General features: G+C 34.7%; 1 protein-coding gene across 3 annotated transcripts in view; it reads right to left on the bottom strand.

Moving 5' to 3' along the window:
- Window positions 1-2,433: 2,433 nt before the first annotated feature.
- LOC128983012 (mitochondrial proton/calcium exchanger protein-like) overlaps window positions 2,434-24,814 on the bottom strand; it is a 73,546-nt gene continuing 51,165 nt past the window's right edge. For 2 of the 3 annotated variants that reach the window (XM_054402133.1, XM_054402131.1), the window contains exons 11-13: window positions 18,968-19,118; window positions 5,038-5,160; window positions 2,434-3,352 (exon numbers count right to left, since the gene is read on the bottom strand). In XM_054402133.1, coding sequence (XP_054258108.1) covers window positions 2,939-3,352; window positions 5,038-5,160; window positions 18,968-19,118 — 688 coding nt within the window. In that variant the 3' untranslated portion in view covers window positions 2,434-2,938. The remainder of the gene's footprint in view (window positions 3,353-5,037; window positions 5,161-18,967; window positions 19,119-24,814) is intronic. The other variant, XM_054402134.1, reaches the window with a different exon arrangement.

The raw sequence follows: 24,814 nt of genomic DNA, 5'->3' as shown, positions 1-24,814 counted from the left end.
GATGTTAACAAACCTATATTGGGAATGGATTTTTTATCACATTTTAATCTTATTATCGATGCCAAGAAAAACAGGCTCATTGATGGTGCACTTTGAAACATTCCCCAAAAAAATGTCTTCAAACCGTAACTCTTCAGTCTTCTCTTTGAGTACAAATAATCCATTCAATTCCTTATTGGCACGATTCCCTGATTTATTAAGACCTAGACCTATAAACAAAAAGATTGTTGAACATAAAGTCGAACATTTTATTGAAACTCCAGGTCCTCCAGTCACAGTCCGACCCCGTCGCTTACCTCCAGATAAACTCCAAGCTGCAAAACATGAATTTCAGTTCATGTTGCAAGAAGGACTATGTCGACCTTCTAGCAGTTGCTGGGCAAGTCCTCTTCATCTGGTTCAAAAGAAAAATGGAGACTGGAGACCATGTGGTGATTACAGAAAATTAAATCAAGCTACAATTCCTGATAAGTATCCTTTGCCATTTCTAACTGATTGCACTAATTTTTTACATGGCACAAACATATTTTACAGAATTTATTTAGTCCGAGCATACCAACAAATACCTGTCCGTCAAGAAGACATTGAAAAAACAGCTATCACCACTCCATTTGGATTATTTGAGTTCCCGTATATGACATTTGGCTTAAGAAATGCCGCTCAAACATTCCAAAGATTCATGAATCAGGTACTATTAGGTTTAGATTTTGTATTTTGTTACCTTGATGACGTTTTAATTGCAAAGGATGAATCAGAGCACAAAATTCACCTTATGACACTTTTCAAAAGACTGGATCACTACGGTCTATGCATCAATGTTGAAAAATGTGTTTTTGGTGTCAATTCATTGGAATTTCTAGGCCATGAAGTCAGTGTAAGCGGTCTAAAACCACTCCAAGCAAAAGTTAAGTCAATAGTAGATTTTTTTGAAGTGAACGGAAAAAGAACAAAATTTTCAAATGACCGTTTGAAACCAGCGTTTCTTCTTGAAGACTACATTCCCGAAAAAGGCAAAGAAGAAAGAAAAATCACAAGACAATCCAACAATAAAAATAAGTCGTTCCCCACAGCAGACAAACCGCACAAAGTTCAAAGATCGAAATTTATTCGTGTGGTAAATAATTCCTCACTTAAAGTGAGGGACTCATTCTAGGGGGGAAGTGTGTAGTGTCTACTCTTCCTTATGGTCTTTATCATAATATATTGACAGATTTTTTGAACAGAAAGGTTATCTACTCTATCGAGGAATTTTTATCTTTCAAACATGATTTTCTGTAAAATTCTAATTGTTACCAAATATTATTATTAACTATAATCCCCTTTTACTATTCAGTTCATTTAAGTATTCCATTTTTCACTCGTGCATTAAACCTAGGTAGTAGGTGGTATGTAGGGTATTGTTTCTAAAGTATGTAACAATGGTTTCATGAACTGTGATATAATAGTCTTTCATAATAATGTTATATTAAAAATTTATTGTTATTTAGTTTTAAGCTGTATCTCACTGCCAATTTTAGCCTTAATTATTTTACTATAGGGACTTACTCAACTTGTTCGCTTAACCATAAACAGTATTATTACCATAATTATCAATACATCTGTAATACTTTTGTACAAAAACCCAGTATTATTAGTTTTATTAGTATAGCATGTTCATCTATTTACACTTGACTCTGTACATTGTACTTTGAATTGTATATTATCTCCATTGACCTGGCCTATTGTATGACATGTATACTTAATGGTAATAAAACTATTTGAATTTGAATTTGAATAATATTAAAAGACATCATTATATTGAGTTTTAGCCTCCTGATCACATTTAAATACTAAATAATGGTATAAATACCTGCATCTATGTGATCAATGTGGGTAAACAGTTCAGTTTGACATTGACCTTAATAAAAAAACTTAAATTCAATACAACTATTGATTTAATCATTTACTTTACTTCCAATCAAAATGATAACCACTTACAATTGTTTATATGCATTTACCGTCCTGTAAGTAAACAATATAAGTGTAAATGTGTGTTTTAAGTGTTATTATATGTATTTTTATCAACATACCTCAGAAAATCGACTGGAATTCGAGATCCCAGAATTGAGTACCCTACACAGCACCTACACAAAAACTAACAAGTTTGACGATGGCACCGTAAACACCCTATTAGGCAACCTCTTTTTTAGTAGCCTTGGGTGCTATTCACCCCACCCTGAACCGGACCTGGCTTGTGAAAGACCAAAGATTAGTTTTCCAAATAGATGATCAAATCAAACATTTAAACTTAGATATTTCAGTTTTATGATCACAAAGTATCCTAGATATAAAATAAAATACCTTTGCTTTGCTATAAAAGGCAAAACAAATAGATTAAATCTTTTGGCAATTCAAGCATAAAGATGTGCGCGCAAGGCAGAATTAAAAAACGTGTCAACAAGTTTTAACTACTTTAATTAAACAGTTAAAATAAAATATATTACGGGCTTCAAGAACATGTATATAACAAAAACAAATAGTTACACCTATTCACAAAAAGTCTCAGCACTAGTATAAAAATTATCACATTGCAATCTTAATAATAATGCACCAAGTATCATTATATACATTTAAATAACTTTGTGAATTATGTATTATGCTATTAAAGTTTTGTTCCTCCAACATATTTTCTCAAAGCTTACCACTTGATGATGTTGAAGTACTTTACAGAATTTTGTTTTGACTATTATTACCAGTTAATTTTTTAGTGAAAAAATTGTATGTACCAATGGAAACAGAAGCATATTTTTTCATCCGTTGGAGAAATACTTGTTCTCTAAATTACATAGCTTGTTTTAAGAGGTAGCAAAAAACCAGCACTGTAGCTTTGAAACTCTATTTTGTATGTTAAACAATGCATTTACAACAAATAATACTTAAATAATCATTCTACGTTAAATCATGATTTTTTAAGTGAATCCTTGGCATCTGCCGCTTTAGGTGTTCCCTTGACAGCCTCCCTGGATACCAGTGATGATGGTGGGATGACTTCCTCTGGTGTTGGAGGGAGGGGGATGTCAAACTTTTTATCCTTTGTTTCTTTTCCCGTAGAAAGAATAAAATCTTCAACAACAGTTATTTTTTGAATACTTTCATTTGCTTGTTTGGTATCCTTTTGATTTGAATTTTCAACTTTTTTCCCAACATTTTTGCTGGCTGTAGGATCGGAAACCTCATTGCCTCCATTTTTTGGCTCTCCATTCTTATTTTCTTCCTTCTTTTCAATCTTCTCTTCTTTCTTTATCAACTCAATTACGTCATCAATTTGCTTCTGGTTCAGTTTAATATTTTCTCTCCCTATAACCTCCACAACCTGGAAATAATAAAACAAAATTCCAATTACACAAGTTTGGTTAAAGCAATTAAAGAAAGTAAGTAACCATCTTGGTCAGGTTATTCACTGGCTTGTAGTCCTTAACCAGTGATAAGTGGCTGAGTGACTCTAGGGTATTACCAATTATCAGCTAACCATAAATAATATTCTAACAAATTTTATGGCCTTTAATTACAAATCATTTAATCAACTATCTTAGCTTTCAATATTATGGTCAGTCCTCTTTATTCTGTAGAATGTTTATTTAGCTTCATCCATTAAAAACAATTGGTTTACAAACCTACTTATTAAATACACTATGAATATCTTTGTAGCTGGAACTGTTAATTTTTCAACAGGGGTTTTTTTTGCTAGCACTCAACAAACCTTAAATGATGGATACAATCTGCTTTTCTGTTTTTACATACTTTGTTAATTAAGATGGCAATTCCTTTTAACTGTTACCATTAAGTAACTGATTGCAGTGAAAAGAGTTCATCCGCTATTATATTATTTTCATACATTTCTGAGATTTTTGAGAAAAATTTATTTTAACTATTTTTAGCGAATTTCCCATATAGGGAATAAGCTATTACCGTAGTACTCATGGTAAGACCTGGACCCGAGACCGATTTAATTTTTCATTTTGAGGTCCCTAGAGGCCAAAAACACCATCCGTTCAAATTCATATATATATATATATATTTATATATATATTTATATATATATATATAAATATATATATATATATATATATGTGTCCGTTAGCACGATAACTCGAGCAAAAATGATCCGATTTTGATGAAATTTGGTACAAACGTGTAAACCTACGTTTATTCGAACGAGTTCGCGATCCAGCATAATCGGACCATGGGAACGGGGGTTTATGGGGGGTTTTATGGGGTAAAAATGGGTTTTTCCCATTTTTGAACCTAAAAACAACAAATTTTGCGATTTCTTTCTAAACCGTTTTGTAGAGCTTAAAAAAAGAAATAATTTAGTATATTGAAGCGCTGTTGTATGCCTAACAGTCACGGAGAAAATTCAAAAATAGTGTAATTAAAAATTCCCATGTTATTCTTATGGAGAAAATGAAAATTGTTGTAGTTTACTTGTTTATGGGTATATATTGATAAAATTTGGCAAATTTATTTATTTCATCCTATACTATTGTCGTATGGTCAAAAAACACTTTTTACCTTCCCCGTAGCAGCAAACCTAAGCACTCGTTAAATCTAATGTTATTTAAATAGGGAATAATATGTCTTATTTATGGAAATATTTTAGTAAAAATGTAATCAGACGAGTTGAAATTCGCTTAGTCTGCAGGTTTGCTGCGGCGGGGGTATTTTCATCAACCTTGTTCAAAGTGTATAAAAACATAATCTTATAATTAACTTATATTGACGTTTGGCATTACATTTCAGCACACTTGAGAATAAAACTTCAAAGCCGTTTGGAAAGTTTTGTTTTACTCTGAGCTTTTTTTATTGTTTAATGCTATGAGAAAAAAGTGTCTTTGGGAAATTGAGTTGATGTTTTCACTCTAACTGCAAGACCTGACCAAACCCAACACAGACACATTGCTGTACTAAAAGATATTTAAGACAAAACACATGCTGTGTTCAGACTCGGCATTCGACAAAATCACATCTATGCTGGTACATGCAACTCCTGGGGCTCACTGTGGTCCAAATATTCCTCGGGTATTGAGCTTTCAAAGCATCACTTTCTCTTAGACTGAGCAAGTCGTATGTAGGGTTCTCTGGGCACTTTGCAGGTCCTGTTACGTCAGTGTCACTGAGCGTCTGTATTTTTTTCAAATTGGGTTAATATTTGTATCAAACTTAATTCTTAATTAGATTAATATGCATTTTTAAACCATTAAAACATATAAATGTGTGAAAACTATTACGATTAGGGATGTGTCCATTTTCGATACCCGACACGTCTGCGAAGATCCACCATGGATAATTTCATGCTACTGCCGCAATATGATGAGGATAACATATCTGTGTCCGTGGGAGATGATGATAATGTCTACACGGCTGCAGGATATAATTAGAATTTTTCTGCGATCACAGAAGACAAATTTGTAATGGTAAAAATATTAAGATATAAAGAAATCAATGCGATTTCAAATGCGCAAAAACAGCTGATAGTCGAGCAGCTGTGGCGGGGTCATTAATTCTCCGCGCGGCCACTCGCACTAGTGTCGTGACTCCAATAAATCACGGAGTAAGACAGGGTACAGTAAGTTGAATGCCTGTGCTAGCAGTTGGCACATCTCTCCCTAGTGAAGTTGGAGCGTAAGGCAAAACAGCCTGATGTTAGGCCAGGGCGAAATAGTCCCTGGAATCGAACACAGGGTAGAATAACCAAGTATATTCTAATGCTAGGCATTAGGCCAGGGCGAAACAGCCCTTGGCCTCGTGAACGTAGCAAAACGTTAGCCCAGGGCGAAATACCAGGCGAAGACGAATATCTAATTTAGTTTCACTTAAAGCATCGTTGCTTTAATTATAAGGCTAAACACTGTTTTAACCAATAAGTTAAAGGTTTTTAGTTTTGTTTTCCCACCTGCAAGGAAATAACGGTTCCATAGTTTTATCATAGATAAAACATACTCCCTTCGTAGATTTCCCATCCTTATGGAACAGCTGAAGCCAATTTTATCGTTAGTTCTTTCCAGTGCACTGTAGGGGTCGTGTTTTGTTTACAATCTGTTTCTTCTTATTTCAGTCATTTAAAACCCCGTTAAACCAAATAAAACGATATACTCATAATCAATAACTTATCCTCTAGTTATATAACCAAACAGTAAAGCACAAATCATTAAATTAATTTAAATCATAGAAACAAAATGTCGTCGACACTAGCCACTAGTGTCACCGTACATGAACTAGACACGAAAAAAGAGCTTCAAAATTCAAAATAGGGTGGGAAGTCAACTTGTGTTGGTTGGTTTATGGTTTTATTTATTCCAGTAGAGTCTCGGTTATCCGACCTCCCATGGTCACAGCGCCAGCCCGAACATCAACCGCGATCACGGAACAATGGTCAACATAGTGTGGTGGCTTAGAGACAATATCGGCAAGGATCGTGACCTGATGGATTAAAGCTGCAGCTTTTGCACATTTTTTCCATACCCTAAATACAAACAATTTATGGGGGGGTGCCCGATTTTTAGGTCCGCCATCTTGAAATACGACGCCATCTTTGTTTTCTTTAGAGGAATTGAACTATTCATTGAAAATGGCCTAATATCACCCAAAAGGACACATTTACGCCATTTTGTATATAACATGTTTTGTTCACAATTAAATTTGCTATAAAATGAGATAAAAACCACTTTGACAACTTAAATAGTCTTAAAGATATAAACTGTTAAAGTTGAAAATGTGATATATTCCTCTACGCTACATGTAGTTTTTGCGATATATCACCCAAACGGTCAATGGTACGTTTCTATTATTACGATATATTATTTTCGTAATTAAATTTGCTACAAAATGAGATTAAAATCTCTAAATTAACCTAAATAGTTCGGAAGATAGAAACCGTTAAAGTTGTGTTTCTTTAATTTCTGTATGCAATATGTCCTTGTTTCTTAAAAGTCCCCGCGCTTTGTTTTGTCTGCACGTATTGCGTCAGAAGACTGCAACTTCACATATCAATATTGGACCTAAAATAGTACTTTTTAAAGTACTTCTTGACTTTTTTCCCCCAAGGGGGGTCGGCCCACAGGGAGTAAGTTGAAAATCTTAAATAAAAGCATAGGCCATGATGCATATCAAATTAAAGAGATTTACCTGTAGAACGCGTTACCACAAACTGCACTTTAAAAGGACATGTGGGTCAAAAGTTATACAATTTTATAGTTTTGCTTATTTATTTATTAATTAACGGTCAACACCATTTCATCTCATCATGACGAAGCTTGGAAAGTTCCCTCGGGGTTTTAAAAATGGTAATGTGCTACCATCCGTCAAAAATTATCGTCCAGTGGTGGTACAACCTGCATTGGCTAATATATTTCCAGCAATTCTACTTCATGGACTCTTTTTTTCTTTGAAAAATGCCATCGTGCCCTGTCAACATGGCTTCAAGAAAGGGCGATCTACCTCGACCAATTTGGTTCTGTACCAGGATGACATTGTGCAAGCCTTTTCTCGTAACCATAAAGACGATTCTGTCAATTTGGACCTATCCAAGGCTTTCGACCGTGTAAGTCACACTTATCTCGTGGCAAAGCTTGGTGGATTGGGGATCACTGAATCATACTCGTATGATTTGAGGACTATTTGTGGAATCACTTTTTAACAATGAAATTTGCTGGAGCGAAGTCTTGTAAGTTTGAAGCTTCTTCTGGTGTACCTAAAGGATCTCTACTGGGACCAATTTTCAATATTCATTATGGCTGACGTTGTCAAAGATTCTTGACAACCGGATTCATTTACTCCTATTCCTCTGATAAGACCACCATTTTCGAGAGGGGTGCCTCAGGGCTCTAATTTTAGGACCTACCCTATTCCTGCTCTCATTAACACCTTTACATCTTGCATATCAACCGCCAAACCAACACTATTTTCTGATTACACCTCACTCTCCATTTCCAGCCGCAATATCGAAAGCTTGGAGCTCACTACCTTTCAGGAAGCCAGTAACTTAATCGAGTGGTTTGATTCCAACTTTCTCTCTGTCAACGCCGAAAAAACCCAACTTTTGCACTTTTCTATTTCAAAGAGACCCTCTAATGGATTCAGCCTACTTCTGGACGACACAACTGTTCATCCAACTAACAGTTTTAGGTTTCTGGGACTGACACTAGATAAACATCTTGATTTCTCAGATCACATTAAGCAGGTTTCAAAAAAGTCAGTACTGGAATTTTTGTTTTACGTAGTTTAAAGAACACATCTACCTTCGAAGTTCTAACATCCGTATATTACGGACTAATATATCTTTATTTAGCGTATGCTATAGCCTATCTATAGCGTATGCTATACCTATATGGAACTATGAAATTTTAAAAACTAAATTTCTATTTAAATTATTTAAAAAATGGGCTGTACGAACAATTTTATCTCTGCCCAAACGCAAATCATGTAGAAAAATCTTCTCAGAATCAAAATTCCTCCAGCAGGACATCAATGAAATTTCAATGTAGTTTATGCAAATTGGAATGCTTTTGAGTGCATTCAAGTGCATGATAGTTTCATTCAACAGGACCTCAACAACCTCTCTTTTTAACTATTCAATAAATGGGAACGCACTTGTTAGATCCACCTCTGTCAACGACCCTGGAGTATCATTTACATCATCTCTCAACCCTGATGTTCAAGATAACAGGTTAACAAGGAAAGGAAACTCAGCCCTTGGTTTCATTCTGAGATTATCCAGAAATGGGTTCTCTGTTTGGGCGGTGCCCCCTTGTTAGAATATTGTTCTCCTGTATGGTCCCCATTTATACAGTTGGTCTTTCACAGGACATCGAAATAGTGCAGTTTTTTTTAGAATCGTAGGACTTCGTCTGGGATGCCCATTCAGGGATGTACCCATTCGAGGATCTTCGACAGCATCTTCGGCTAAACCACTTGAGTTCTCGAAGGCGTATTGCTGACCTGGTTTTTCTGAGGAAGATTATCATTGCAGAACTGACTCTCCTGAGCTTATGAGCAGGGTAAACTTTCGCTGATCCAGACCATCCTGATCCCAGGACCTATTTTAATTGTTTTGCTTGTTAATATTATTGTTGGTTATGTATGATCCTTGTAGTTAAGTTCCGTTACGTATGCTATATGTTATGCAATGAGATGAACTGGTGTTGACCGTTAATTATTAAATAAATAAGCAGAACTATAAAATTTTATAACTTTTGACCCACATGTACTTTTAAAGTGCAGTTCGTGGTAACGCGTTTTACAGGTAAATCTCTTTAATTTGATATGCATCATGGCCTACGCGTTTATTTAAGATTTTCAACTTACTCCTTGTGGGCCGACCCCCCTTGGGGGAAAAAATTTAAGAAGTACTTTAAAAAGTACTATTTTAGGTCCAATATTAATGTGTGTAGTAGCAGTCTTCTAACGCAATACGTGCAGAAAAAACAAAGCGTGGGTACTTTTAAGAAACACGGACCTGTTGAATACAGAAATTAAAGAAACTTATAACTTTAACGGTTTCTATCTTCGGAACTATTTAAGTTAATTTAGAGATTTTCATCTCATTTTGTAGCAAATTTAATTACGAATAAAAAATATCATAGTAACAGATACGTACTGTTGACCTTTTGGGTGATATATAGCAAAAACTACATGTAGCGTAGAGGAAAATATCACATTTTCAACTTTAACAGTTTATATCTTCAAGACTATTTAAGTTGTCAAAGTGGTTTTTAACTCATTTTATAGAAAACTAGCTGACCCGGCGAACTTCGTATCGCCTAAGTTATAGGTTTCCCCTAAGACAGACCGATGGAAAGAAAGTACCGTTACGTTTAATTTTCAAGATGATCTCGTTCGCATCGCTCAATCACGTCCTGGTTGAAGTTCGTTCGCTACGCTCACTCACCTTTGGGTTGGAGCTCGTTCGCTACGCTCACTCACCTTTAGGTTGGAGCTCGTTCGCTGCGCTCACTTGCCTTCAGGTTAGCTCGTTCGCTACGCTCACTCGCCGTTACGTTTAATTTTCAAGATGATCTCGTTCGCATCGCTCAATCACGTCCTGTTTGAAGTTCGTTCGCTACGCTCACTCACCTTTGGGTTGGAGCTCGTTCGCTACGCTCACTCACCTTTTGGTTGCAAATTAGCTGTTGTCATAAAATAAATGTAAAAGAAATAATAGTGCTGCACCCTGTTGTTAATCCTTGTAACTTTAATGCTATATTGAACATCATAGAACAGAACCAACTTGTTTAATTGAAACGTCTGTTAAGATTCATTAATTCCATTTCTCATAAGGTTAACATGGGAAACTTCAGAGCCACTGGGGCGGAGCCCTTTTAAGAATTTCGAAACGGGAAATAGTTTACGTCCGATTCGCATACCTACAGAATGTACACACCAAATTTCATAACGATCGGTGAAGTCGTTCCGGAGGAGTTTGCAGACAAACACTGTGACACGAGAATTTTATATATTAGATTTAATTTTGAACAAAACATGTTATATACCAAATGGCGTAAATGTGTCCTTTTGGGTGATATTAGACCATTTTCAATGAATAGTTCAATTCCTCTAAAGAAAACAAAGATGGCGTCGTATTTCAAGATGGCGGACCTAAAAATCGGGCACCCCCCCCATAAATTGTTTGTATTTAGGTTATGAAAGAAATGTGCAAAAGCTGCAGCTTTAATCCATCAGGTCGCGATCATTTTGCTAAGCCACCACACTAACATGTCCAACGCTAACGGCGGGATCATCAACATCTAAAATAGGCTTTACCTTCGTTCTCAAAGTCAATGGAATGTTGTGTTTCTTCAGCTCTTTCGTGAGCGTGTGTTGAATGGAATGGGAGTATTCCACACATACATACTTTTTCTTTTCCTTTTGTAGATGATTATCTCCAGGCCTTTTGTTTTTCTTTTTAGTTATCAATCATGTTACTTTAACATGATAAAATAATTAGTAATAATAAATTAAATAATAATAAAAATAATAAAAAAAAATTAAATAATTAACAAATTGAATGTTTCAAGTCGTGTAGTTGAGAAAGGTAAAAGTCAGGTGTTCAAAAGACTGGATGTTCATTCAAAACCAGATACAAAGAGCATCATCCATTTCCTAGAGCCGACAAACAAATGTCATCCTTTGCACAACACTTGGTTGAAAAAATCACGACATGAACGATCTGAACAATGGCTTAGAAATACTCCACACAAGTAAGAGGGCAATAAACTGGACACCCTAGAAGAGTACGAAATTTACAAAGCTTATACCGAAAATAATTTGGATGATATAATTTCAAACGACAAACTACAGTACAAGTCACACTTCATATTCAATAGCATTTTAAATCAGAAAAGGAACCCGTAGCCAGGAGTACAAAGTTCAACTGATAACGCCACCACACCAGGCACGACATAGGAATCATCCAGTCGACGTTTTACTCGGAACGGGAACATGTCAACCGTTGCAGTTAGTACGACAGGCCTGGATCGTTTTTGTAAATTGTTTAAATGCATTTGAATTGATCGTGTGTGTTATGTGTTTTAACTTCAACGACGCTACTTCAGTCGAGATTTTGTAGTCTGACGATGGCATTGTAATGCCGAAATGGCCGTAACGTAGTTACACCAACATTTGAGCTGCATTGACGAAGGTAAAGCCTATTTTAGTTATTACACAGCGTAGGGGCTAAAACATGGTTTTAACGCCAACATCTCCCACGATCATGGAACCATAGTCAACATGTCCGACGTTCGCAGTGTGATCGTCAACATATCCCACGATCACGGAACCATCGTTGTAGGGGATTAAAAACAATTCGTTATATCAAGGAATTTGTTTTATCGAGGTTCGTTATATCAAGGTTAGACTGTACAAAACTATCTGTATCTATATACAAGACTATCTGTATCCATGTACAAGACTATCTGTGTCCATATACAAGGTCTATGTATAGATATGGATAGTCATATATATGGACAAAAATAGTCTTATAGATGGATACAGAGTCTTGTGTTCAGGGTGAATAAAAAGTAATAGCCCCCCCCCCCCCTTGGGCTATGACAGTCTTGTATATGGACACAGATAGTCTTCTATGTGGACACAGATTGTCTTGTATATGGACACAGATAGTCTTGTATATGGACACAGATAGTCTTGTATATGGACACAGATTGTCTTGTATATAGAGGTGTGCAGATATCCGAAAAATCGGGTCGGATTCGGTTCGGTTCGGATATCCGTATCCAACCGGGCCCAAATTCGATATCCGACACTATCCGTTATATATCCGACTTTTTCGGATAGACATTAATATATTTTGACGTTTTGGACAGAAAACTAAATCTCCATAGCCACCATTAGTTTCCCAGGACAAAATTACAGCAATACGTTTCCAACGACCTAACAGCAAACGGCTATGATGCAATACTGATAACTAGTTTAGTCGTTATCGGCTGTTTTGCTTTACGATTAGATTCGTCTGGAACGAACAGACATAAAGCAGAACAGAACTACCATGGTCAAATGAAAGTCAACTCGTGCTTGTCTCGCTCCTGATACTAGGGGCGCTGCGTAATAGTTTTTTTTTACAGTACTGTTTCAAAGTAGAAAAATCTAGCCTACTACTGTGATGTTACATAAACAATAGATTTAATGTTTCCCAAAAAAAGTTAGAATAGAACCAATAGAAAGGCAACACAATAGAAGGGTGGGAGGGGTTGGGCAATGACCTCAAAAGGAGCGCGGGTAGTGAGTCAAGTAGGACCGGAGGGGGAAAGGGTGGGTAAGACCTTGAAGCTATATATAGACTTGCACTACTTCCCTAAACCTAAAGGACTGGCCGGCGAGTGGTATTCCAATCACAGGACAAGATACGTTGTTTTTTGGGTATTCATTGCCCGGTTTGACTTTGGATTGTCTTACTGTGTAGAAACTTTGAATAATAAAAAATAAAGTTAGAACTAACCACGATTATTTAGCATTGATTGTGTACATAAAGAATTTGAATGTTGCCTGACTGAATTTAGGGTGGGGAATTTCATTTTTGTTCTGGCTTGTATTTATCGTAGTCCTCTGTATTGTTATATCCATCCATTTTTGGATAAATTAGAGATTCTTACTTATGAACTATGTAAAAGATATAAGCATGTAATTATAACTGGAGACATCAATATAAATGTTCTTAACAAAGATAATACTTACTAAAAGTTTAAAAACATCCTGAAAATGTGTAATTTAGATTATAAAATAGATTTTCCAACCAGGATCACAAAAAATTCAAAATCTGCAATAGACAACTTTATTACAAATGTAAATACTTATAGATTAGAAGTTAGAGGTGTGATAACTACTGTGTCTGATCATGATGCACAATGCCTTGATATATTTAATGTAGATAAAAGACATAAAAATAATATCAAAAAAGAAGGTAGGGTTTTCAATGTAGCTAATTATGAAAACTTCATGATGTACATTTCCAAAGAAACTTGGATTGGGGTATTCCAAGCACCAGTTGAAAGAAAGTATCCTGTGTTTGATTCACTATTTAGATATTATTTCGATTTATCTTTTCCTAAGGTGTTCATTTCTGAGAGGACTCAACCGGAGAGAAAATGGATAACCACAGAACTTAAAGCCATAAAACAAGATATAATTGATTTGGAAAGTTTGTTTAGGCAAACAAAATATCAGGCAATAAAAGAACACATTAAGCAGAAAAAAGTATTACTAAATCAGACTTTATTGAATACAACTAAAAGTCAAATAAGTAACAAAATTAAAAATTCTTCTAATAAGGTTAAAACTACATGGAATATAATAAATACTAAATTAGGAAAAAAAGAAAGCCGAAATAATAATATATGTTTGAATTACAATGATAGGTTAATTAATAAACCAATGGAAGTTAGCAGAGTCTTTAATGATTTCTTTGTTAATGCAGTGGAGAGATTTGTGGTTCCCAATATTCCCCCACTGCAACTGGAAGTTCCTCCTCTAAAAACTAATACTAAATTCAGATTCACACCAATTACAGAAGAGGAATTACTGAAGGTAATTTCTTTATTTGACAATAAATATTCTACTGGTATCGATTGTATTCCTATGACCCTTATAAAAAAATCTTCACAATTTTTACTTAAACCCCTAGTTCATCTAATTAATTCATCTTTCATCTCAGGTCATTTCCCAGATAAATTAAAAATTTCAAAAGTTATCCCTATTTTTAAAAAAGGTGACCGTAAAGATATAACTTGTTATAGACCTGTTTCATTGCTATCATCCTTTTCAAAAATATTTGAAAAGATAGTATACAATCAGTTAGTAAACTTTTTAGAATCGAATAATTTGTTAGATAAAGAGCAGCATGGTTTTCGGCAAGGGAAGTCCACAATAACTGCTGCAGTTGAATTTATTGAAAACATAATTGATGCAGTTGATAAGGGTGAAAGGGTGGTGGGTATTTTCCTTGACCTCTCCCGTGCTTTTGACAGTGTGGCACACCCTGTTTTAATTGAAAGATTAAAATCACTGGGTATTCAAGGAAAAGAGTGTGCTTGGTTTTCCTCTTATTTATGTAATAGGCATCAGTTTGTTGAAATGAAATATCTAGATTATGGTAATTATTGTAATTATTTAAGAAGCTATGTCTGTGAAGCTCAGGTGATTAAGTATGGAGTACCTCAGCGATCCATCCTGGGTCCATTAATTTTTTTGTGTTACCTGAATGGTCTGCCTAAGAGTACCAGCTTCAGTTCGATGTCACTATATGCAGATGATGCTAATTTAATTGTTAAAGGAAATTCCAGTTCTGATATTGAGCTCTCAGCCAATTTGGACTTAATGAGTATTCAAAATGTTTTAAATCAAAATAACCTTCTATTAAATACAAGCAAATCAATGATAGTAAGTTTCTCCACAAAACAAAATAAAATAGCTCTGGATCCAAAAATCAAAGTTGGCAATAACATAATAAATAAAGCAAATCAGACAAAATTTTTAGGACTTTTCATTGATCGACATCTATCTTGGAATGATCATGTTGATAATGTAGTGAAAAAGATGTCATCAGGAATATATGCACTGTGGCAAATGTCAAAAATATCTGACCTTACAGTGCTAAAAACAATATATTATTCTTTAATACACTCTCATCTGGCATACGGAATTTGTATATATGGAGCTACCTCAATATATAATTTGGACAAAATTCTGATAAAACAAAAAAAAGCAATACGAATAATGTTAGGTTTAAATAGCACAGAGAGTGTCGAAAACTTATTTAAAGATCTTAAAATTTTGACAGTTTACAGTCTTTATGTCTTAGAAACAATAAAGTATGTCAAAGAACATGAAAGTGATACATTTTTTGAATCCAAGCATCATTATAATACCCGAAATAAAATTATTTTTGATAAACATAATCTGCATTTTTATAAAAACAAAACTAAATATATGGGCACCAAATTTTTTACTCAGTTGCCAAATTTAATTAGAAATGAGCAAAATTACAATAAATTTAAAAAATTGCTGAAAGAATATCTTGTTAATAAAGCTCTCTATTCTTTTTCGGAGTTTCCTTAAGTGAGGGCTCCACTACTGGTTGCCTGGGTTTTATATATAGTTTTAAATATATTGTATTTTAGCTATATAGCATGAAAGTATGGGATTTTTAGTTATATGTGACTCTATTCTGATGCTGCAATGTATTCATACGAATAAAGTTTATTTTGACTTTGACTTTGACTACATATTAAATGATTAAACTATAGGGACCATGGATATATACAAACTTTTGTCGTGATTTTAATTTCAACATCAAAATACAATATTGCACAATCGTGATATTTTAGGTCATTGACCTTTATTATGCATCCGGTATTGCTGTTTCAGAAGAGAAGCACGTTGATAAATTATAAATTGATATTCCAGTAGTTAAAAAGAATTATTTTATAAACCTATAAAACAAAATCATAAAATCTTACATAAAGATAACAATAACGGAAATTGTAAAAAGGGTAGCCTATAAAGATAACAACATCGTTATTCTTTCTCTTTGTTCAATTCAATTCAATTCAATTATTTAAGATGGGGACACCACTATGTGCATATTTTAACCCAAATATGAGTGAAGGATGAGTGTAGGATGAGTGGCGCGATCTTGTAGTCTTGTTAGTGACTAAGGCCGACATGTTCCTTAGACACAGCTGTTAATTAATAGCCCATACAGCTAATGGCAACTAAGGGACCTACAGTTTATAGTGGAATCCGAACCACATTTTTTCCTTGTAATTTATGAATTGGTCTAATTATCAGGATAGTACTGCGGATAGTCGTAGTACTCACTAGTGCGGACGTTAATCCACACCAGGGAGCATCGCATCCACAGTGCATCCCTATAAATATCCACAATTTGTGACCTCCTAGTAGCTGGATTACAGGACGACGCCACCCGTCCCAGTCTTCTATTTCTTGGGTTTCCCTTCATCACGCATTCAACAAGTTGCCATGGTTACTAATCACCCATGTCGTTATCAGCTTTTGTGACATAGTGCACAGCAGGGGGGTAAAACTTGTTATTTAATTACCAATGAATGTACTACTTTATTGGTATTTGGTACTGTATTAATAATCGGTCAAAATGGCCGATTTTTGTCACATTTTACACCAAATTTATTGAAATTTCAAGGTGAATATTAATAAAACAATTATTACCAAATATTTGTATTCATTTAAAAGATTGATTTGTGGTATTGGGTTCCCCACTGAGTGCAGCCGAGCGGCACTAATGAGGGTCGGACCTTCTTGGGGGTGAACAATAGACGGCTTATCAGACCCTCCCCTCCCCCGTGGTCTGGAGAAAGCTTGTAAACAAGCTATTGCACAAGCGTGACTTGACATTGGGCTGCTTCAACTATAATTTTGTCAAATGAACTGTGATGTTTCAAAATCAAAAACAATAATTTGGGACCATACTACTTAACAATAATGGACTGCAATTAAATACAATCCATTTTTAACAAACTAAGATTATACGATTCAAATATAATTATAAAAATTATCTTGGTATTTTACTTGGGGTAATGAAGTTATGTAGGCTAGTGTAATTCTCGGTTCATCAAGGTTCTACTAAATTATGTTTGGCAGTGAATAAGTGTAGAATGCAATTTATAAATTCAGGGATACACACCTTTTACACAGTTATAAAGTCTAATTTAATTGCCCAACATCAAATCGTGAGCTAGAGCCAATCTTAGTGCATTCGTGATGTTTTCTAAACTTGGCAAACCCGCAAAATGCCACTTAAGGCCAATAATCCGTTCCAAAAACGTAAGGAAATACAATGTGAAAATAAACTTGAGATCGAACTCCTTGGCTTGTGAGAACCAGGAAACAAGATAAAACATAACCTCAAGTAAACAAGCCCAAACGTTTGACATCAGTCCTGCTGAGCTAAGGTGTTGTGTGAAGATTTCGGCTGCTAGTGTACTTAATTCAAGCAACCAACTTTTGAAAATAAATGTTGTGAATTGTGATTTTTAAGAGAGAGAAAACTGTGGACTTGGCTAATTTGAAATTCTATAGTTCAAAATCGTCATTTAAGTTTATTTACACAGCTTTACATTGTTTTATAGGTTAAAAATACATATGCAGCTTATTATTAACCGCGCCGAACTATCCGAATCCGCAAATATCCGAATCCGAACCTCCCAATATCCGATCCGATCCGAACCGAGCCTCAACTATCCGATCCGAATCAGATCCGAAATGAAATTTCACTATCCGCACACCTCTACGTATATGGACACAGATAGTCTTTGACATTGCCTACTCATATGAGTTATTTACGTCGACATATATTGTCACATTACCTAGCCATATGGGCTACTTAAAAAAAAAAAACGTCCTTGGGGAAAAAAGAAAAAAAAACGTATCCGGACCCGAACATCCGGATCCGATTTTTTCAAGATCCGGAACCGGTACCGACATATTCTTGGATCCGCCCATCACTAATATTTTATGCAATTGTGTTTAATCTGCAACGTTATTATTCACTCGTGGATGATCGGGAGTCTACTGTAGTTCCTATATCTTTAACGATCACAATATTATTGAAGATTCCCTTCCCGAAAAAATTCCAAAATTTAACCATCTAAGAAAATGGTAATTACAACTTTCTGAATCCTTTAAACATCCCTAGTTTGAAGCTTAAAATCATGTTTAGTTATAGCCTACTGTTGAATTGAGTACAAACTAAATATGTTTGAAGGTTATATTCCTTGCCTGGTGCTATTCTGATACCACCCGAAAAGTTGTAGGTGGTAAAATATTACCCAATTCTCGGGTTCGAGTAACATAATATGTTTAATATTAGATCTCTTCCTGCGACCCTCCCATCTAGCTCTCATGAGCGGGTTACGACCTATAGTTTGAGAATTGCTAATTTATTAAATTAAGTTGTTAAAATAAAGCCAAAATTCTTTCTTAACCAATATTAGCTACAAATTGGTTCATTTGGTGTTTACTCCTTCAGAAATTTCGAGTCTTTTTTATCGGTATGTTCAAATAAAATTTAATAAAAATTAAATTAATAAAAATTATTTATTTACACAGGCAAAGTATACGTTAGTTATTGTTTTGTGTTAACAATACTGAATTCTCTTTATTTTTTTATATATTTAGTTTACAGTTAAACGTTATTTATTTTCCTTCCTTTTTTTGGTAAAAACATTTTATAGATGGTAATTTGTAGATATTTGTAACACAGAGTTTTATTTATTTTTTTTTTTTAACTGTCTAATAAAGAGAGTTGCAGTTTCATGTCCTTTTTATATGCTTGTAGACATACCTGTAACCCACTATTAACAAATATACAGTTACTAAGATTTATTATTAGGTCTTAGTCATTAGAAAAATGAGAGATAATAGTATTTTGTAAACAACACACCTTGAGCAGATCATCAACTTTGATAACTCCATCCTTATCAATGTCAATTTTAGCCAAAACTTCAATGATGGTCTGTTTACGAGAACTATCAGAGACATTCTGTAACTCCTGTAGTGCCTGAATTAGTTCATCCACCTGCAGCAACTCGTCACTGAAACAAAATACAGATAATCAACAAATGTCATTGAATGTCAATACTATCTTTAAAAGCTGATGCAAGAAGTGTATTTATACAGGGTTTCCACAGAATGTTTAAGGCCATTTTTCCTTACCAATCTGAGGGATTTTTCCTGACTTTAAAAAAAAAAACCAAAGAAAAATTCTATATATTTTTATTTCACTCACCCTTTTATAAAAATAATTTAACAAAGTGCTACGATGATAAAAATGTAAAACAACTGCACTATAGCAATGAAAAAAAAAGGAACTTAAATTAACTAAATTGATAATAGTAAATTAGCTAGTTAGCTAGTGGTAGTCAGTCGGTGGATCAGTCGGTAGCGTCGCGGACTTTGGGTCCAAGGCAGCGATGTCGTGAGTTCGGATCACTGCCGAAAACATTTTATCAGTACAGATCACCTTTGTACTGTACCGGCTCACTCCTTGCTTTGTTGTAAATGATCTACGCACGGGCGGTTAGTCTATGTGGACAGGCAAATACAAGGTTAAAAGAGGCCGCCAACCTCTTTCATAAAAAAAGAAAAAACAATAAATAAAACTGATCATCTTTTGAAGCCTATCATCATCATCTTGCACGATCGTGGCAAAATCATGAACATCTCCCGCAGTCGTGTGAACATCATCATCGTCTAGCGTGATCGCGGCAAAATCCTGAACATATCCTGCGGTTGTGTGGACATTATCATAGTCTTCCAGAAATGTAGCAAAATTCCGGTCATTTCCCGCAGTCGTTTGGACATTATTATCGTTTTTCACAATTGCAGTAACATGTTGATCATCTACTGCGGTCGTTTGTACATCATCATCGTCTCTCTCGTTAACAGCAAAATTCTAATCATTTCCCGCCGTTGTGTGGATATCATCATTGTCTTTTGCTGTTACAGCATAGTTCTAAATATCCATGCGGTAACAGAAACATCATCACCGTCTTCCACGATCACAGCAAAATCATTTACATATCCCGCAAACGTATGGTCATCATCATCGTCTCCCGGGGTCAAGGAAACGTCATCGTCGTCATGCACGATCGCGGTAAAGATAAATTGAAAGTTCCCGGTAAAAATACAAAATCTACACATAATTACCGGTTTCTTCATGATTCAAAAAACCAATCATAGTCTCCAAGATTTTCCGGTCGGTGGTCACCCTGTTTTAGTAAAATGAGTTCATACCTCTGTTATGGAACCCATGGACTCACTTTCTGAATTTCAAATTTTGAGGCTGTGTGGGCAAAAGATTTTGAGATCTGTTACTAATTATTAATAGTTACATTTTTGAGTAGGCCTGGTGGCTTTTGTGTACGCTGATCAGCTAATCAATTGGTTCTTGATTATTTTACGTCTTTTTATGAGAAAAGACAATAGTTTTAAAATTTTGGAAATAATTTTCAAGATTTATAAGCTAATTTGTCTGGTACAGTACGTAAAATTCATATACATTTTTGTAGGGATCAGGGTTGTCAGCAGAATCTACAAACAAAATTCACACATTTTTCCCGGCTAAAAAGTACGAAAGTCCTGGCGACTAATATGGGCTACTTATAAGAAAAGAATATAATGCTAGATTTATTATATGCTCTTTTGGAATTTTTTTGAATTCAGGGACAAATTTTGGAAAATCGTTACCAGCTTATAAGGGGTTTTTTTCAAAAAATTTTAATTTGTGAGGCTAGACAAACTCCCTTCTCCTCCTGATATTATAAGAATGCACTGAATTTATTACTTGCTCAGATTTATTTTTTTTGCGATAAGATTTGTTTCATAAATATATTGCCCATAAACTGTAAAAATTTGTAATTTCTTAAAATGTTCTTTTGCCGAATCAACTCGTTTAAGCTTAAGGGTAAACATCCTTGAAAAAGTTGTGTTTCTGGCCCGATAGATAGCTAGCAGCATCTCTGTGGCAAATTTGTACCACTTATAATTTCCGTATTTATTATCAGATTTTTGTTTTGTAAAAGGTTTTGTAAATTATATGAATAAGACATTCACGCTATTTTGCTAATGTTTTTTAAAATTTATTTACAAAAAACTTTTATAAAGAATTTTTTATTGCTGTAATTATTTTTTTTTTATTGCAGGTAGTCATTTTGTAAAGAGAAAATTTAAAGAATTTTGCCGTTTTCAGATATTAATTCGGCCAAATGGTCGTATCGGAATAGTTTTTTAAAGAAATTATCATTATTTCTCTCGCGCTCCCCTACCTCCCCCCCCCCCCCCGCGAAGCGCAGCTCCAGTGCCCAGCCGCTCTGCCCGGCCCTGCAACGCGACTGTAGCTTCGTAATCTCACACACACCTCGCATTCATACTCTGACCGGACACACTTACTAGACTGGACTACTGATTTCGACAGATACTAGTTTATGATTTAAAAACAAGTATTTTCTGTAAGTCGGAAAGAGACATATATTTAAATAATACCCCCGCCGCAGCAAACCTGCACACTTAGCAAATTTCCATTTGCCTGATTGGATTTACACTAAAATGTCTCCTTAAAAATATCACATTTATTCCCTATTTAAATAGAATTAGTACTTAGGTTTGCTGCAACAGGGAGGGTAAAAAAGTGTCTTTTTAATGTAAAATGGTAATAGGTACTGTCGTTTAGTAAGAAATTAATGTGTATTTTCCAAATTTGATCAAAATATGTTCATAAACAAGCAAACTACAACAGTTGACTAATTCTCCACAAGAATAACATGGGAATTTTAAAATTACAATTTTTTTGAATTTTGTCCGTAACCATTAGGCGCATAATAATGCTTCAATATACTAAATTATTTGTTTTTTTAAGCTCTACAAAATGGTTTAGAAAGAAATTGTGAAATTTTGTGTTTTTAGGGTCAAAAATTGGAAACACCTATTTTTACCCCATAAACCCCCCCCCCCCCCCCCCATACACCGATTCCCATAGTCCGATCATGCTGGTTCGCGAACTCATTTAAGTTTATCACGCTTTACACCTTTAAACCAAATTTCATCAAAATCGGACAAAAATTACTCAAGTTATTGCGTTCACGGACACATATATATATATAAATATTTTTTTTTTTTATAGTTCTGTTCAATTTTTAGGGCTACTTTTTAAATTAATAAGCAAAATAATAAAAACCAGAGTACCCTGAAATTCATTTTTTATTTAAACTGATAGGTATTTCGGCACTAAGGCCATGATCACAGTATGAGTGTTACGAAAGTATGTAAACAATTAAAATAAATAAATAGTTAATAACATATGTTTTGAATTCATAGTAAAATTTTGATTAAATGGTTAGGCGTATTTTTTAACATGTAGATGTGTAAGATTCTTCTCTGATTTGTCTGATTTTTTCATGAATTGGATTTTGTTTTTGTTTTTGAATTATATTGAGAATTTGGTCGCCGTGTTCTTTCTCAAGGAAATCTTCTTACTGGAAATTTGAGGAGAGCCTGCAACTGTTTAGGCCTCTGAGGGTTAAAAGTACCACAACAAAACCTCATGCATGGTGTTAATGTAACTTAAATTTGTATATAGGTTTTAAAAGTTATGGTGGAACTGACTGTAGCCTACTATTTAAAAATGATTTTTAAACGTGTAAACCTAAGTTTACATCAAGAATAGTATTCTAGCAACAAACATGATTTTAAGATATTTTCAGAATGAGCAGTCCGAAGATCCTGGTGGTTAATTCTCTCTTAGTTGAACTTCAGTAATCGTCCGTCACACATTAATAACCAAATTCGTTGAATAAATATGAATAGATTTAATACATATTTGGACTCTGAGGACATAAAATCGAAAAATTTAAACTGTTTAGGGTTAAGGGTTTACCGTGCTATCTACGGTAATAGCTTATCCATAGTTATTATTTGCTTGAAATTAATTATTGCATTTGTATGAGCAAATAACTACAGTACACTAACGATAACCAGACAGAAGAATAAAATAACAAACAGTAGTAGAGCTCAAAGGTCTATTTCTAACCTTTATAGCACGGCGGATTCAGATTGGACTGACGAATTTGCTTGATTGAGACGCATAAATAAAACAGGGAGCTTAAATTTCCCGTTCTCCCTGTGAGCTGCCACCCTGACAGCAGTCTACCTGGCTCGCAGTCGTGGCTTACGTCCCCAGGATTAAAACCTTTTCGACCCTTCACTCATTGTCGTGGCTTTCGTTCCCCAGCTTATAGCCATAAACATTCGTGGCTTTCGGGAGCAGCCCAAGCAACACCCCAGTCTTGTTGTGGGGGGGGAGGGGTAGCAAATGTGAGTGTGACCTTGGAATGAGTCACAGCGGCCCTGTCCTGCACCTGCTTCATGTCTCTCTTGCGTTTGTTATAATTACTGTAAATGTTTAAACAACGATACCGACTAAACCAGCCAAGCGATTTTAAAAATTTAAAAAGTAAAATTCATTAAAAATTATTGTCTTTAAAATGACTACCGGTACCTGCAATTGTCATTTTTCATTTTGTAACACAATTATTTTACTATAATTTTTTTAACCAGCCAACTTAGTTCAAATTTATCTTCAATGGCGTGAATTGTTATCTTATCCCGTTCACAAATCAGTTTTCAAAATGAAAATCGGATGAAAATTCCACCAATAAACACCAACACAAAATGACTCCAATTTGGTGCTGCGACGTGGTGGCAGAATTTGGAACTAAACCTGGGATGTTTAGCCTTAAGCATAATTCTGATAGCCTCTTTTTGCCACTTCAGAATGCTATCCATATTAATTTTGTTGTTGACCCATAATGCTAAACCAAATTAAATATGAGAGTGAATGCGAGCAAAATATATACTTTTTAAGTTTTTCAAATTACAATAAAAGGACATTTTAGCGAATTTCCCTATAGGGAAGTAGCTATTACCGTAGGTGGCACGGTAAGACCTAGACCCGGGACCGATTTACTTTTTCATTTTGATGTCCCCAGAGGCCAAAAACACCATTCGTTCAAATTTTTATATATGTATATATATATATATAGACATATATATATATATATATATATATATATATATATATACGTCCGTGAACGCGATAACTTGAGTAATTTTTGTCCGATTTTGATGAAATTTGGTTTAAAGGTGTAAAGCGAGATAAACTTGAATGAGTTCGCGAACCAGCACGATCGGACCATGGGAATGGGGCTTTACGGGGGGTTTTATGGGGTAAAAATTGGTTTTTCTCACTTTTGACCCTCAAAACACAAAATTTCCCGATTTCTCTTTAGACCTTTTTAAAGAGCTTAAAAAAACAAATAATTTAGTATATAAAAGTATTTTTGTTAGATTATTAGTAACGGAGAAAATTAAAAAAATTGTAAATTTCAAATTCCCATGTTATTCTTATGGAGAATATTGTCAAATGTTGTAGTTTGCTTGTTTATGGATATATTTTGATCAAACTTGGCAAATTTATTTATTTTGTACTAAGCTATCAATATTTTACTCAAAAACGCACTTTATTAGTTTCCTTGTAGCAGCAAACCTAGGTACTCGTTAAACCTAATGTTATTAAAATATATTTAACTGAAAGTCAATTCAGACAAATGGAAATTCGCTTAGTCGGCAGGTTTGCTGCGGCGGGGGTATTTGTTAATGCGACAAATCTATTTGTAAAATAGGAAAAAAGCCAATTGGGAGCTCTTTTAAAAAAATTTAATTTTTATTCCAATTT

This window comes from Macrosteles quadrilineatus, unplaced genomic scaffold, assembly GCF_028750875.1.
Source record: "Macrosteles quadrilineatus isolate MER2022 unplaced genomic scaffold, UCM_ALF_1.0 Scaffold_1__1_contigs__length_201487025, whole genome shotgun sequence".
In the NCBI taxonomy this organism is placed as follows: domain Eukaryota; kingdom Metazoa; phylum Arthropoda; class Insecta; order Hemiptera; family Cicadellidae; genus Macrosteles; species Macrosteles quadrilineatus.
Note: the sequence above shows the minus strand (reverse complement) of the source record. Positions and strands in the feature narration are given on the sequence as shown.